This window comes from Chiloscyllium punctatum, chromosome 3 (genome assembly GCF_047496795.1).
Source record: "Chiloscyllium punctatum isolate Juve2018m chromosome 3, sChiPun1.3, whole genome shotgun sequence".
NCBI lineage: Eukaryota > Metazoa > Chordata > Chondrichthyes > Orectolobiformes > Hemiscylliidae > Chiloscyllium > Chiloscyllium punctatum.
This window is the reverse complement of record NC_092741.1, coordinates 119,350,343-119,367,463: the sequence shown is the minus strand read 5'-3', so window position 1 is coordinate 119,367,463 and position 17,121 is coordinate 119,350,343. Positions and strand designations below refer to the sequence as shown.

Sequence of the window (17,121 nt, the reverse complement as noted above, 5' to 3'; positions counted from 1 at the left end):
TGCTGGTTTAAATTAAGCAGGAGGGTTTACCCAGTGTCATAACACTTCACTCCACTTCAAGAAAAGATGCTTATGAAACCTTTTGGTGTTAGTTGAAGAGCAGGCAGAGTTGTAGGATAGCCTAGTTACAGTCAGGAGAAGTAGAACTAAACTAGGATAGCTCCAATGAGTTGGATAACAAAAGAGACAGTAGAGGACAGAAAAGCGTTGGACAATCTTCAACAATGACAAGATACAAATACTTCATTGTCATGTAGTTTCAAAACAAAATTACCTTTGGAAAAGATTGTTCTCTACCTCAGACAGCTATGAAGGCTAGATCATCAATAACTACTAAGAGGTAGGTTGAGGTTTGAAATAGAATTTAGGGTTGATGAGTTGGCACCAAAGCAGATTTGAGACAGATCAACCATGATGCAAGAAGTGACTCAAGCTAATGCATCTGGAGACCAAGATTTCATAGTTGGAGCAATGGCTGCTGACACTGAATCATCTAAAGTTGAGAAAATTGTCGAGTGCTACAGTGAGGGGTGGTCACACTGCAGGTTAAACTTCAATAACAAAGAAAATAGGTGACCACCAGAGAGATTAAAAAGAACTAGGCAAATAGTACAGAAATCCACTGTGGCCATTCCTCTCAACAGTATCCAAAGAGGTATCTTTTACAGCAAAGTGATCTGTCGGGGGGATAACAGCAACAGCCAAATTCATGGGACCACACATGGCTTTGCAGCCCAGGGGAGGTGCAAAGGGTGTGGAAATGGAATAACCATTGGGGATTCAATCGTTTGGGGAAAGAGGTACTTGTAGCTGAAATCAAGACTCCAGAATGTTGCCTCCCTGATATTTGGGTAAAGGAGTCTCAGAGCAGCTGCAGGATATCCTAGAAGAGGGTGAACAACCATTGGTCATGGCACCCATAGGAAATAACATTATTTTTAAAAAGGGGATGAAGCATTACAAGCAGAAAACAGAGCAACATTTGATCTTTACTACTAAAGCCATGTGCTAGTCAGTGGAAATAGCAGGATATAATCAGATGAACACATGCCTTAAGAGATGGCATGAGTGAGGAATTTTAAACTCCTGGGGCATTGGGACTGGTACTGGAGAAGGTAGAACCAGTACAAACTGGATGGTTATATCTGAACAGGACCAGAACTAGCATACAGGTGAGTACTTATTTGACTGGGTGCAGAAGGTTTAAACTAAATGGGCAGGGGAAATGGGAACCAAGACATGGAGTCAGGGGAAGGGGAATCATGAACAAAGGGAAGTTTGGTGATGAAAGCAGCCCAGGATCTGCATGTCCTTGGAGTGGAAGAGAGAGTTAAAGTGTTCAGCCACAGGGTAAGATATTAAAGAATTAATTTTCTCTACTGACATGCAAGAAATGCAATGCCCGTGGCGGGGGGGGGGGGGGGAGGGAGGCGGTATGCCTTTGTCTTGGAGGTGGAATGTGGGAGGTTTACATGGCCATTTTCTTACAATTTAGGGATTTACATTTTCATGCAGAAATCAATAAGAACATTACAGTTGGTATTTGACTACTCCCCTTTAATTAAAAAAAAGAGGGATTTGCAACAGATTTGACATTAAAGGGATGATTTGCATTATACTGTTTTTGGAGGTGGGGTGGCCATTGCATTGTATCTCAAGTAGCGTGGGACTGAGGGGATGGCTGGGGGTTGCCTTGTGGATTATTAACAGTTATGTAAAGACTTTTGTATAAAGGACAGACTTTTGTTCAGAAAGCATGGTGAAGAGTGTTCAGGGTTTCACCAAAGCTTGTACTGCAGTGTTTAATAAATTTTGTTGCTGGTTCACAGAAGTTGGTGCGTTGCAGTTGCATCAAGTGTCGAAAAACCTCAAAAAAAAGAGCTTAAGGACAGTGGGGTTGGTTGGTGCAGGTGTCCAAGTGACATTCTCCGAAATGATCCCCAAGTTGGCATCCTGTCTCGCTGATGTGGAGATGCCCACATCGGTGCAACGGATATAGTAGATGACATTGGAGGTACAGGTAAATTTCTGCCAGATATGGAATGATCCTTTGGAGCCTTGGACAGTGTTGGGGTTGTGTGCGCGTGTGCTGGAGTGGTGGAAATCTGATAGACAGAATGGTCTCTTCAAAACACCCAATTGGGGTAAGGAGGTTGAACAGTTCAACTTGACAAATATCTTTCACCGCAACCTCAAATTCACCTGGACCATCTCGGACACCTCCCTCCCCTTTCTGGCCTTCTCCATCTCCATCACCAGCAACCAACTAACCACGGACATCTACCACAAACCAACTGACCCCCACATCTGGACTAAACCTCCTCCCACCCTGCCTCCTGTAAAAAACACCATCCCTTATTCTCAACTCCTGTCTCTGCTGCTCCTGTTCCCAAGATGACTAATTCCACCATAAAAAACGCCAGATGGCCTCCTTCAAAAGACTGCAATTTCCCCTCCAGCAGATCATCTCCACTTCACACACGTCAACCCTTGAACCCCACCGCTTCCAATGCAACAAGGACAAAACCCCCCTGGCCCTCCCCTTCCATCCTGCCACCTACAAACAAACCCCACCACAAGAGATGCATTTCCCTCTGACCCTCAAGTAGGGACTTTAATGTCCCTGGTAGAGTGGCAAGGGGAGTCAGTGCTCAGCCACAGGCCTATGGGGTTCTTTCATGCGTGTCCCCCAGAGACATTCTCAGACATTCTGCAAATTGGCGTCCTTTCTCCCTAGTGCAGAGAAGACAACACTGGAGCGAAAGGCACGGTGTCAAAGTATGGGTAAAGCTCGGATGTGCAAGAATTCTTTGGGGCCTAGGATGGAGGTGAGGGGGAGGTGTGGATGCAGGTTTTGTACTTCTTGCAGGGGCAGGGGAAGGTGACGGAGGAGAGGGGGGGATGGACCCAAGAGGCATGGAGGGAAAGTTTTTCTGGAATGCAAATAGATGTGGGAAAGGAAAAACATCCCTGGAGGAGAGTTTTTTGTAGGTGGCAAAAATGGTGGAGGATAATGCAAAGTATTTGGAGATTGGTGGGGTGCAAGGAGAGGACTGTGGGGGCAGGGAGAAGGAGGGTTCTGCTGTTGTTGCGAATGGAGGAGTGGGGTTCAAGGGCAGAGGTGCGGGAAACGGAGGAGATGCACTGGAGGGCATTGTTGGCCATGAGGGGAAAATTGCCATCTTTGAAGGAGGCCATCTGAGATGTTGGGAGGAGCTGAATATTATTTCGTGCAATAAAAACAGTACACAATGCTATAGAAGAGGGGGATTTGGGAGCCCTCATTCATAAATTACAAGAACGCTATGATCTAATTACAGCAGGTGAGCGAAGGCAAATGCAACATTACCCTTCATTGGAGTTGAGTGGCAATATTAAAAATAGTGAAATCTTTGAAACTATAAAAGCAGTTTTCAAGTCACAACTGAAATACTGAATAGTTTTGGTCCCCTAAGTGACCTGTCTGCCTCGCGTTTTGCACATTTTTCCAGTGTCTGCATGGTTTCTTCTCAGTGCTCCATTTTTCTCCCAGTGTTCAAAGATGTACAGGCTAGGTAGACTGGCCATGCCAAATTGCTCAGTTCCAGAAATTTGCAGGTGTGGGAAATGCAGGTTTATAAAAAGGATAGGACAGGGCCAAGTTAGCCTGGATGGGTGTTATTTGGAGGGGTAATCAGGACTAAATGGACTGAATGGCCCTGCTTCCACACTGTATGGGCTGTGATTGGAGGTCATCCAGAGAGATGTTGTTCAGTTGATCTTAAGAAAAAGACAGCCTTTGAGGAGAGATAGAGTAGGTTGGATCTATATTTATCCAAGTGCAGATAAATGAGAGGCAATCTTATTGGAACAGAAAATTCTTATGACACTTGACAGTAAGTGTGTAAACATAATTCCCTCTTAGTCAAAACCTAGAGCAACAGGACATCATCTCAGAATGAGTCATCCACAGAAGAAATTGCTCTTCATCTGTCTTATAAATGTCACAAAGCTAGTCCATTTTTTCAAAAAGCTGTTCCTTAGCACGAGGAGACTGTCCTTGATTTTTCAGAGCAGCAATAAACCAGACTGGGCTCAGATCAGTCTGATTTGGTTAGGAGATGAAAAGGACTTTGAGGGGCCTTTTATTTATGTAAGCAGATGAGACTTCAGGCCAAAGTGGTCATGTTTTGAAAGTGACCTGCATAATGAAATGGGAGTGGTCAGCTCTTCAGCTGGGCTGAGCAGATTTACGTTCAATCCTGAACTGTGAAAGTCAACAGGGAGCGGTGTGGAAACTCTTTTCTGCCCTTCAACTTCAACCTGTCGGCATGTGTTCCATTTATACTGAGTTTTAAAGGAGTTTGAAATATGCACAGTCCCAATAAGCAAACAGCATATTTAAGTCTAGTTGGATAGTTCGAGTGCGATAGGTGTTCTTTATTTTGTTCGTACTTCATTGTGTAATTTTGGTGAATAAATTTTTGTCTGTTCTAAAATCTATTAGTCAACCTACCTATCTTACTCAGGGCAATTTTTACTGTACACTTAAAACAAATTGCAAAGTTATGGTCTGGGGCTGCCTGCTTAAGAATGTTTTGAGTGGTCTGGTCTAATCCATAACATAAGAAATTAAAATTCTTTGCCACAAAGGGCTGGGGAGGCGGAGTCAAAGTATATTCAAGGCTGAGATAAGACAGATAAGATAAAAACAGAAATGAAATCAAGGATTATGGAGCACGAGTGAAGTCGAGGATGGTCAGATCAGCGATGCTCTAATTGAATTGCACAGCTGAAGTGATGGACCGAATGGCTCTGCCCAGTGTCTTATGGCCAGGCATCATCTGTTCAAAAAGCAACAGTAATAACATTAAGTCAAAAATGACCCTTCTTTGGACATACTGTACTCAAAAATTAGCTTAGCCTTTTCTGAGAATAACATCACATTAAGTCACTAGAAAACAGCATAACAAGGATGACTTTAATTAAGACAGTCTGAAGCATACACTGCATACAGCAAGGTCATAGCGTGGAAATATTTGTGAAAAATGCTTATGTTGAAGGTTTCTTGGGCTGAATTTAATGGAACAAAGCTCTAGCCTCCATAGGAAATCAGCAAGTTACATAACCTAGTAATGCCTGCATCAGATTATTCTTCAAGAAGAGTATTCTTAAATCCAGGTCAGGCAGCATCCGAGAAGCAGAAGAATCTGCGCTTTGGGCATAAGCCCTCACCAGGAATTCCTGATGAGGGACTTTTGCCCTGAACATCAATTCTCCTGCTCCTCCGATGCTGCCTGACTGGCTGTGCTTTTCCAGTACCACACTGACTCCGATCCCCAGCATCTGCAGTGCTAACTTTCTCCTATTCTCAATTCCAGTCTGAACAAACAGGATGGTTATGGTGCTCAAGGTGGCTGTTCAGCTCACTATTTGTACTGCCTCTGAATGAGCATGACTTGGTCTCACTCTCCTCCCTTTTCCCACTTAAATGCCTCAATTTTAACATACACATCGGCAGTGCATTCCAGACTCTAAGTACTCACTTGTGTGAAGTTGTTATTCTTAAATTTGCTTCTTTTGACAATTATTCTCTAATTCTTGATCTTGAAAGAGAACAGTTTCTCCCTATCTATTCTGCCCAACCCCTTCATAGTTAATAGTTTGCAAAACTCTACAGGAAAAACTGTCACAACTTCCCCAATCTATCTTCACATAAGGGGTATCTTATCCCTGTAATTCTCAAACATTTTTTACATTCTCTCCCATGAGTTCATATACTTCCCATAGAGTCGTGCACAGGACAGTTAGCAAAATTCCAGTTGAGGTATAATAATTGGCATCTTAGACACTTTCAGCACAAAAATCTTTGCTACTGTACTCTTCGCTTCAATTAATGAACACCCAGGACAAGTGTTTTGGGAGGGTGGACTAAATAGCTGCAAGGGCATTTCCACTTACAGTAGGGACCATAGGGTCATCTGACTATTATGCATCAAAAACCTCCAACTTGCACTAAAACTGCACCTCTAATGGGGCAAGATATTCAAAAGCACTGGAGACTAGTGTTATTAAACAGAAATTGACTAATTTAAAAGAGATACTATATTTGGCTTTAAAACTAAAAGCTCTCAACCCTGTCAAATTTAACCAATGTCATTTAACAATTCAAAGCATAGTCATCTGTAGAGAAGTGATTCATTCAAAAGATTCTCAAGAGGAAATGACAAAAAGACTGAATCAGCACAGAGGAATGCAAGGCTTGAAAAGTTTGCAGGAATTGGGAGGAATTAAACGACAGGAACATAAATTGTTCGAAAAAGTGCTGCTCGGCCTGGAGCCAAGCATAACATTAGAAACCACAGATGTGGCAAGTGACGATGACATGATACAAATTAAGATATACTAACCCATAAGCTTACTGAGAATTGAAAATGAAAGGCAATGTCAAAGGCATAGCTGAAAGTATGAATAGAAGAGTCAAGTGTCAGAGACTTGCAATATTAGAGTTGGAACAAGTTTTGGTGATGCAGATTTAAGGTCAAAAGCAGAACTGCAAACTATGTGGTACTTTTTTTTAAAATTAGAAGTTTGGGTTCCATTTCTGCACATACCATTGCAGCCCACAAAAGCTATTTCTGACTGCTGGATCCATTATCAGAACGTTCTTGCACTCGTATTGGACTGGACGAGGGGAGAACACTTGCTTCCCACGTACACTTGTGATTCTGACACTGCCCGTTCCATTATTGCGCAGCTCCAGCCACTTCCTTTTCACCATGGATGTGCAATACATATCCACCCTCATCAGAATTATCTGAAGGCTCTCTGCTGCTTCTTTAGCAAGGCCTGAATAACTCCAATACATCACCATTAATCAAAATTAAAACTCACATTATAAAGGAACTGCCGAAGTTATTATTTGAAGAATGATAAAGCACACAAGGAGAGCGCAGAATAGATGCATTTAAAAAGGGAAGCAGCACTAATCTGAAGGACACTAGCTTTTGGAGCGCTGCTCCTTCATCAGGTGGTTGTTGAGGACACAATTATAAGGGACAGAATTTACAGCAAAAGTTTACAATGTGATGAAACTGAAATTTTACATCGAAAGATACCTTGATTGTTGAGTTTTTCATCTGTTAGCAGACCATGATAGTTTCACTTCTATGTGTAGATCACAAAACTTAAAAGTTGCATTCTCAGGTTAACTGTAACAAATGTTGTTAGTTAGACAATTGTTACAGTTAACCTGAGAATGCAACTTTTTAAAGTTGTGATTTACACATGATAGCATACCATGATAGAAGTGAAACTAACAGAAGAAAGACTCAACAGACAATCATGGTATTTTTCAATGTAAAATTTCAGTTACATCACACTAAACGTTTGCTATAAATTCTGTGCCTTACAATTGTCCTCCACAACCACCTGAAGGAGCAGCACTCCGAAAGCTAGTGCTTCCAATTAAACCTGTTGGAACATAACCTGACGTTGTGATTTTTAAACTTTGTACACCCCAGTCCAACACCAGCATCTCCAAATCTGAAGGAGTAATGGCTAAATCAGGTGACTGAATTAGACGGAGAGTGCAAGAATGCAGTACAAGAGGGTGGGGCATGTATGGAATGAGCTGCCATAAGGGGAGGAGACTGGTACAATTACAACATTTAAAAGGCATCTGGATGGGTCTATGAATAGGAAATGTTTAGAAGGATATGAGCCAAGAGCTAGCAAATGGGATTAAATTAGGTTAAGTTATCTGGTTGTCATGGAGGAGTTGGACTGAAGGGTCTGTTTCCGTGCTGCACTTCTCTATGACTCAATAAACTGGTACAGGTCATCAGGACCAAACATCTATTTTTGTGCTACAATACAACATGTACTGTGACTCAACAGAACACTTTCTTCAAGCAAGAGTCAAGGGATGAGATAGGAGAAAAGAGATATTAAGCCTGGAAAATACCAGTCCAAAATACAACAAAATTATCTGTTGCCAGATTTTTAAAACATGCTTAAGAAGAGAGACCATCTGGAGTCTGGGCTTTGCAACAGTTAACCATAGTTATCACAGGTAAGTGCAGTCAGCAACTAAATTGTCCTTCCACAGATCATCCTAGCTTTTAAGTAGACTCAAATGCTAACTATACACTCTGAAGTTGCCATCCAATTTTAACCTGTATTTCTCAAAAACAAGTCATTAAATTTGTAGGAGAAAGTGAGGACTGCAGATGCTAGAGGTCAGAGCCCTGAAGGGCTCATGCCCAAAATGCCGATTCTCCTGCTCCTTGGATGCTGCCTGACCTGCTATGCTTTTCCAGCAACACCTTTTCAGCATATTAAATTTGTACCTTAATTTGTTATGCTTTCTCTTATAAAGACCTCCAAAGCATTAGTCTATGTAAAATCAATTCTTTATTCAACAATTTGAAACAAATGCTTCTAAGCTCAAGCCATCCACGATACAAGGTATAACACTGCTGGTTAGAAACATCCTTGATTGCACTATTCCTTTGTCAGTATTATTGTAGATCTTTCAAAAGCAAGTATGTTCTTCCTAGCATTTAGCTTTCCAAATGGAAATACCAAAGCTAAGCTGTAAACCAGCTGTTGAACAATTTTGTGCAAACAACTTCACCTCTCACCAAGATTGAATGTCTGCGGTTGACATAATCTAGTCGAAGCTAGGAACACTGGCCTACAATTGAAACACATTTGTCAAATATATATTAAAGCTTTTTCAACACCAATCTTAAAGTATAACTAGGCCAGGAGACCTAACAGTTCACATATAGGGTGTTTCTGAAACCAAAGAGACAGGGAGAAACTCTACAACTTCACCCCAAAGCAGCCAAGACATGCCATTACTGACTAAGCAATTTAAAATTAGAGTGGTGCAATAAGCCAGAATTAAACAAGCACAGAAGTATGAAATGTTTGTACGACTATATTCTTGTCCCGTTCCCGCCTCAGTCGAAGCAAAACACTCAATATAGTTTTACCTCCTTATCTTTAAACCGGGATGTAGAGGGAATAAGAACAATGACCCATGTGCACAGAGACAAGAGTTCTTAATCTTCTCTCGAAGAGCAGTTTCAAGCATCCAGATAAGGTAACATACTGATTGTAACAGTCACCCAGTTAATATGTGAGAGTCAAAATCTAAGATTAAGCTACCTCGTGTTACACAATGAGTTTTCTTAAACTTAACTAGCTTCACATAGTCCATACTTTTCACCTTGTTAAACTGACCTTATGTACTGAATGCTTCCAATATGGTTAAATGGCTCTACACAATCAATGGTTTTCCACCTTGTTAACCTATTACCCTTGTCTCCAGCACCCCATTGTTAACTGCAAGTTCTTATCTGATCTGAGTCACACTCAGCTGAACCTTTTGCTTCACAAAACTAACTCTCTCTACCCGCTCATATCAGATACACTTTCAGAAGGTTAGAAGACAGGGAGTGACAAAACCACATGGGATATACTTGAAAACAGGGGGCTTGGCTTTAACAAGAGACATTCTGGGTCAACAAAAATGTGTGATGGGCAATGGCAGAACAGCACTGGATTGGAGTGAGGATGTTCCACTGGAATTTGAATTACCTACTTTCTCAAACTTGGTAACAACAAAATGCATTGCAGGAATGTGTTGGACTAATCAGGTCTGGGAGGTAATAAAAGCCAAAAAAAGGTGGTGACACTTAATTGTCAGGTCCTAGGGAGTGTTGCCGAACAAAAAGATCTTGGAGTGCAGGTTCATAGATCCGTGATCGTGGAGTCACAGGTAGATAGGATAGTGAAGGTGGTGTTTGCTAAGCTTTTCTTAATTGGTCAGAGTATTGAGTACAGGAGTTGGGAGGTCATGTTGCAGCTGTATAAGACATTGGTTAAGCCACTGTTGGAATATTGCATGCAGTTCTGGTCTCCTTCCTATCGGAAAGATGTTGTGAAACTTGAAAGGGTTCAGAAAAGATTTACAAGGATGTTGCCAGGTTTACACGATTTGAGCTATAGGAAGAAGTTGAATAGGTTGGGGCTGTTTTCCCTAGAGCAGAGGTTGAGCGGGTGGCCCTAGAGGTTTATAAAATCATGAGGGGCATGGATAGGACAAATTGACTTCGTCTTTTCCCCAGGGTAGGGGAATCCAGAACTCGAGGGCATAGGTTTAGGGTGAGGGGGGAAAAGATATAAGGGGCAACTTTTTTAACAGAAGGATGGTACAAAAATAGAATGAGCTGCCAGAGGAAGTGTTGGAGGTTAGTATAATTGCAACATTTAAAAGGCATCTGGATGGGTACATGAATAGGACAGATTTGGAGGGATATGGGCTAGGTGCTGACAGGTGAGACTAGATTGGGTTGGGATATCTGGCTGGCAAGGACAAGGTGGACCGAAGGGTCTGTTTTTGTGGTATACATCTGACTCTACATAGAAACAGCATTAAATTTTCAAAAGCATCTTTTGGCATTCCAAAGTCTCCTTGTTTCTAATGAAGATTCACTGTAAAATACAACACCCCGTCACTGTTTACTTTGGTACTGCAGTTACGGTGATAAAGATCTGTGAGCTGATCCAAGGGGAAAAACCCCTATGACCATCTTCACCCTTCCAAAAGTCAGAATCTTAAATTTCCATCTCATATTCTGATCAATATATTAATCACTGATCAACCTATTCTGTGTTTGTGTATTCAAAAGAACAGGCATCTTTTATCATAAAAAACTACTTCGAATCAATGAAATAAAGAGTTAAAGTGGCTCAAAATTATGTTTGAAATTCAAAGTCAACTTAAAAAAATTGACTGGATAAAACAGTACAAGGCTTGACGTTAGCCACAAGTTCAAACCCCATTCCAGAAACACCACCCACGAAAGTAGACTAACTCGCCCTGAGCATTGAGGGAGAGCTTCATCTATATGGAAGGAGGGTATTTTTGGATAAACCATTAAACAGAGTCCCAACTTATAGCAGACAAGCAAACATATAAGACAATCACGAGACTTCTATGCATTAGCCATCCACAATCGTCTACCAATTTGCCCGATACTGAACCCACAAAAGGTAACTAGAGGCAGACAGACCATGTGGCGATTTGTTCGTGGGACCTTGTTACGCACATATTTAATTTGCCCGATACAAGTCCTACATTACAATGACTATCCAGCACACCTCATGTGCCGTGAAGCGCTTTAAAGATGTGCCCAGAAAACATGAAAGACACTAGACAAACGACAAGTCTCGCCCGAGCTGCACACGAACAGATACTTACTTTAAAACGGCAATGACGCAGCAAGAAATACTAAACCCGCCTCCGCCCACCAGCCGGGCCGCCCAAATGGTGCCCGACCACTTCCGGCTCGTAACACTCCTACTTCCGCTCTCTCGATTTTTTTCCCCCCCCCCTTTAGGATTTACTTCACAATCGCGAAAAACAAAATAATAAAACTCACGTCACGATTCCGCCCAAATATCACTAGCTCTTCCCGAGAACGTTAACGAGGAGCGGCCGGCGCCCTATCCCGTGCCATTACCCGACACCAGACGGGAGCTCAGCCGACGCCAGCGCGGACTCACCCTAGACAATTCCCTTTTACTTAGCTCGTCAAAAAATACGCCATCCTAATAGCAATGCGCTTGCGCAGTAATCTCTTTTAAAGACGCCCGTCCGGAGCAATGCGCATGCGGTTGTTTTCCACCCCCCCCCTTCTCTCCGGTTAGGACCAGGTGCCGCCACGCCTGACGGGGGTTGTAGTTCTCGGAGCGGGTGCGCCGAATGACGTGGGCGGGGGCAAGGACTACATCAACCAGCAGCCCTGGCGCTTCCCCGTCGGCTGGTGCGGGGGGAGGGCCAATGAGGCTGCCGGTGCTGCGGTTGCCGTGTGACGGCGGGCCAATGGGAAGGGTTGTTTGTTGCCGAGTGGGGTCGAGTGTTGTATGTGTGTGAGGAGTGTGTTTTTTTTTCTCTCATTCTCTCCGTTCCCCCCACCTTTCTGTCTCTCTCTTTCTCTCTCTAGACTGGCGATTTAACAGTGGGTTTGTGTGTGTATACTGGGCAGGAGGAGGGGGAGGTATTCAGCCTTTCGTCGGCGGCCGCCCCGTCGAGCGTTGCTCGAATGCCGAAGAAGTCAAGCCGGGGCGGACATCGGGCGAGTGGCCCTGGCCTGTGAGGCGCACTCTGCTTTGGTTGGCAGCGCTTTCTTCCTTCCCCCCCCCCCCCCCCCTCGCTCTTGCAGCTCTTCCACAGGACGGGTAAGTGACTATAAAGGAGGAAGGGAGGTTAAGTTAGCCTCACCCCCCCCCCCCCCCAACCCGGGTTGGATTTTAAACAATGAGGATTCGCTCGGGCTTTTCGATGGGTTAAAGAGAAGCCACCAGCAACCTCGCACTCTTCAGTCTTTTGTATGACCCCCCTGTTTCCCATCCCCACCCCCAAACGATTTTAGCCAGGGAAGGGGAGGGAAGGGGGTTGGGGGAAGCCAGGGGTCTCGGCGATTCTGGCTGTCCTCTGCGGGACGTGTCAAGTATATCTGAGCGATGGGAACCGGCCGGGGAAGTCGAGAACAGTGCCTTGCCTGGTTATTAAAACATGACCTCGGCGTGTGTACCGGCTCCGTCTGTGTACGTGTGACTGCTGAGCAGGGGATTCTCTCTTCTTCCCCCCCCCCCCCCCCTCTCCTTGCCCCCTTTTCTCCTCACCTCCTCCCACCATGTCCTCCCTGCCTCGGGCAGTGTTTAAGCCATGGGCACCGATCCGATGCAGTCCATGTGTAACTTTAGTATCTCTGGCTGAAATGGCGTCATTGACACAACTAGAAAAGATGTTGTTTGGAGAGGAGGTGGAGAAACGCACCAGCTCCATTGCCCTGAGCCGCTCGTTGCAACCCCTCCTGATCTCGAACGTTTTTCAGTTCGATCCGCCGCCATTCATTTATCTTTCCTTTTTTCTTTTGACCGAATGAGCGTGGCTTTAATGCATGCGAGCGAGAAGGTTAAAGAAAAGGGAAATCGTGTCGCTTCTTGCAAAAGATGATCTTGTATTGGCATTGCTTCGGCTGCCATTCATGATAAAGGGGAGGGGGCTCTACACTGAAAGGAGACGTCGAACACTTCTCTTTCCAAACGCATTTTTTTGTGAGTCCCGTTTTTTCCTCTCTTTAGGTGTGTGAAGGGTGACTTTCTTGCTTCAATCGGCGAATTGACACATTTCGAATCAACATGAAGGTAACAAAACAATAAAATAAAATGTTTTGTTTTACTCTGCTTAATCGCTCGGTGTTGTAGTTTAATGAAGGCATTTCTGGTGTCGAGTTAAGTCGTCTTGTTACATTGGGTTTTTTTCCTCGCTGCAGATCTGTACTCCATGTAGTTGGAGTATGCTGCATGACAAAGCAACAGCAAATACAAACTGCTTATTTGGTGCGGCAACACAGAGCTGGACCAGGAGATAGCGTAGACATGGTTTTATTCCTTTTCCTTTTAACTTCCCACCTCAGTAACCTGTGCTAATTGTAATGGACTGATTGTAAAGATCGATGTTTTTCGTTTTCGCAACCTTATTGTGTCAGAGAGTTTAAATATTTGATTTTTTTTTTCTGAAATAAAGAATACCTCTAGTGTAGGTTTTTTGTAGGGTTCAGAACCGTTAGCATTTTCGCTGCAGTCTTGTACAGCTTGGTTTCAAATGGCTTGGTAATATTATTTTGCCATACCGCAAAACGTTTTTCGGAAGGTAAAGCTTCACAAACGATGCGTGTACATGTACAGATCGAATTTATTCGAATTAACTTATTTTACAAGCAGACGAACCGGAGCAAATCCAACGGTTGAGACTTGAATTCTGAAAATGATTACTTGAGGTTAGTTTCGGTTTAGCTGAGCTTTGCAAAAAAAATGGCAGTTCTTGGCTATTGTTGTGTCCTGTTAAAATCAGATCATCAAGTCGGCTGTTGCGTTGTTTTGTGTTTACTTCTGTTCAGTGCGGTAAAGCAGCAGAACAGTTATTCCCCATGTCATCTTCATAAATTTCAAACCCTCAAGTTAGGTTTTTGAAAATTTTGGTCAATATACAAGGCAAGTTGATTGATCCATGATGATTTGAATTTACCGCACAAACTGTCCTTGGCTGAATCGGTGAAGGGTAAATAATAGCTAATGTTGTTCATATTTTACTTTTCAAAAAAAAACACAAATGCTGTGATAGAAATTCGATTTTCTGGCGAGGTTAAAACTCCCTCTGGTTTTTCCAGAGAAAGGGCTCCATTACTCTTTGCTGAAAGAACCGCAGTGTCTTGCAGACCAACTAGGGTGGTGTTTGTAACTGGAGAGGGGGGTAAGAACGGATTGAAGGTCAGAGTGTACTGTACTGAAGTATGGAGGATTGTGTTCAGCTGTAACATTCCCTCCTGAAGGTTTTGTGTTCAACTCAGAATTTCACATCTAAGAAACTAATTATCTGGCTATCAACAGAAATATTTATGGGAGATTGCTGTAGGTAAGTTATCTGCAAATTTCATACAGCAGCAACTACACTCTACTTGAGACACACTTTTGGGCATTATGAAACTATGAAAGACCCCACTGGGGCTCTAGGTACTTTCTGACCTTAAACTGAGAACAGTACATGTTACAAACGTCATGTTGCTTTGTACTATGTTTTTTTTGGGTGTGTTAGTGAGTTAACTGATTATTATAATGCCACCTTTAAATAAAAGTGACTTATGGCCTGTTTATTAACCTCATTACCTTCTGCATGCTGGGGCAAAGGAGACCAGTAGCAACGTAGTTGTCCAGCTTGCACCAAGTCTCATGTGTCTCTTATTCCTGTGTGCAGTCATGTACATTAGTTCCGATCTGGCAACATCTTGATTTTAAAATTTGCAGTCTTGCATACAAGTCCCTGCATGGCCTTGCCTTTCCTTATTATTGCAAACTCCTCAACCCTCTGGTCACTCTCAATTTTTAAAAACTGTGGCCCCTCATCCATACTCAATTTTAATCATTATCGTTAGTGGCGTGGTCCTGAGCTCTGGAATTCCCTTTGTAAATCTCTGCACTGTTCTTTCCTTTTAAAATATGAATTGAAATCTATCTCTTGCAGTCAAAAAAGGAAATGTCACCAGAAGTCAATTTCCTATTTCGTTTGACAGTGGTCCTGGTGAAGCACTTTGGCTTGTTTTACTTTGACACCCCTACGTAAATGCAGATCATTCTTGTTTAGGGATGATAGTTTGCTAGTAAATATCAGACTGTTAGTGAATCTTGATACAGGTGTTCGTGAATGGAAAACATTATGAGAAGTCCTGTGGTCTTCAAGCATGCTGTATAATTGCAAACCTTCGTGTTAAATTGGGTTTAAACCACAAATACCTTTGATTTTTCTTGTGTCAAGCAATGCATGATTTCTGAATTGGAGGGAAGTATTGTTGCTGATTTGATTGTTTAGATGGTTCAAGTGGTCCACCAAATCTGTGGAGAACTGTGATTGAAGTCAACGTTAGTCTAGAATTCACACTTTGTATTCCCTGAGTTCTAACTCCAGTCATTTTGAGCAGGTGGACTTATTGATTGCGTACTGACTTTGGTTATCTTATTCAGAGACTTGCTAAAGCTAGATGTTGTTTGGTCACTGTCTCAGCTCTGGGTGAGAGTTCAAGTCCCATTCCAAAGATTTAGGAATAAAATCTGGGCTAATATTTCTGTGCAGTTCTGTGCAGCATTGCAGTATGAAATTGGCCTTTCAAATGAGTTGTTAAATTGGGGCTTGCTCTCTCTGGTGAATGTGAAGGATCCTTTTAACATTACTCAAAAGAACTTGCTCTAATGTTTATCATAAGCCAATATCTGGATGTTTTCTCATTGCTGTTTGTGAGACCCTGCTATGCATACAGTGGAAGCAGCATTTCAAATGATTGTTCATTGCAGGGAAATGCTTTGTAACTTGTTGACGTCATGAAGTACACTAAAGAAATTCAAGTCTTTGTTTAGTTGGTAACCAAGCTTGACCAGGCTTAATTCAGAGTTTGTGTGTCTAAAATGTATCTCCAAATCAATCATCGAACTGAACGGCATGATCTACACTGACATTACTCTTGCAGAGAGTCAGTCTTGACTTGATGCATCCTGTGACCACCTCCTGTGCTGTAATCATTGTATGGTTCTATTTACAATGTTGTAGTGGAATTGTAAGCTGAGATATTAAACTCCAATTCTGGCATGGGAATTGAATCAATGTTCCCAAACTTTTATTCTGACATGGCATGCAACTAACCAATCAAGCTGACAATATTTGCAAGTATGAAAGATCATCCTATACTTTACAATCTTCTGAAATAACTCCACAGAGGCTGGTATGTCATCACCAAGTCACCCTTTATTTATATGTGCATAATACTTGACACTGGCCTGGTTTCCTCACAGCCAGCTCTGAGTGGACAGAACCTCTGATACTCCTGTTCATATTTGTCAGCCATAGCTCAATGGACCAGGTGAACAGCCCCAATCAGGGAACTCATTCTATGAGGTACATCTGGCTGACATCATTTCAGTCACTACCTCCCTTCTCTTCGAAGTGTGGGAATGTAGGCCTGTTATTTCTTTTATAGCCTCTCCAGGGACATTTTCACACTGGGTTAGGTTCCTCTGAATCCGCCTCGGATATGGGCTATGTGTCCTGGACCGGAGCTTGTCTCTTGTGCCTGGGAGCATCTCGAAAGACATTTGTCCTTTTTCTTCAGGCAACAAAGGTGTTGAGGCTGTGACATCCACTGTGGCCATCTCGGACTCTGTGTGGTTTCATCAACACATGAGAGGGGCAGAGCCCATGAGTACCAACAGTCTTTCCGGTTGCTTGGAGTTGCTGAGTATGATTTGTTCCTGCCCCATCTGAGTTTCCAGCTTTTGTGCAACCGCCTCCTCTAACCAGACTTTGTACGTCATGGGACCTTATCTCAAATTGACCATGCCTTTTATCCATGCAGGGTCATTTCCGTAGTTTCGATACCAAACTTTGTCTCCTGAAGTTAGCTGTCTTTCTCTGGTTTGGTGTCCATCAATAGTGTTACCGATGCCATCTTCACCCTGCAAATCCTAGGTGTGGGAAGATCAGATTTAATCTGGTGATGGGTCTTTTCCCCATTA

At 42.9% G+C, this 17,121-nt stretch overlaps 2 protein-coding genes across 12 annotated transcripts in view; one reads left to right on the top strand and one right to left on the bottom strand.

Annotated features, from left to right (window-relative positions):
• Positions 1-11,630, bottom strand: part of ggps1 (geranylgeranyl diphosphate synthase 1) — a 46,804-nt gene extending 35,174 nt beyond the window's left edge. For 2 of the 9 annotated variants that reach the window (XM_072559433.1, XM_072559395.1), the window contains exon 1: positions 11,436-11,614. The gene's annotated coding sequence lies outside the window, so the exon portion shown is untranslated. Of the gene's footprint in view, positions 1-11,254; positions 11,395-11,435 lie in introns of those variants that run through there. The other 7 variants (XM_072559442.1, XM_072559469.1, XM_072559404.1 and 4 more) reach the window with 6 other exon arrangements.
• Positions 11,631-11,880: 250 nt separating this feature from the next.
• Positions 11,881-17,121, top strand: part of arid4b (AT-rich interaction domain 4B) — a 176,414-nt gene continuing 171,173 nt past the window's right edge. For all 3 annotated transcript variants that reach the window (XM_072559297.1, XM_072559304.1, XM_072559288.1), the window contains exons 1-2: positions 11,881-12,234; positions 13,144-13,206. In XM_072559297.1, the coding sequence (XP_072415398.1) occupies positions 13,201-13,206 (6 nt within the window). In that variant the 5' untranslated portion in view covers positions 11,881-12,234; positions 13,144-13,200. The remainder of the gene's footprint in view (positions 12,235-13,143; positions 13,207-17,121) is intronic.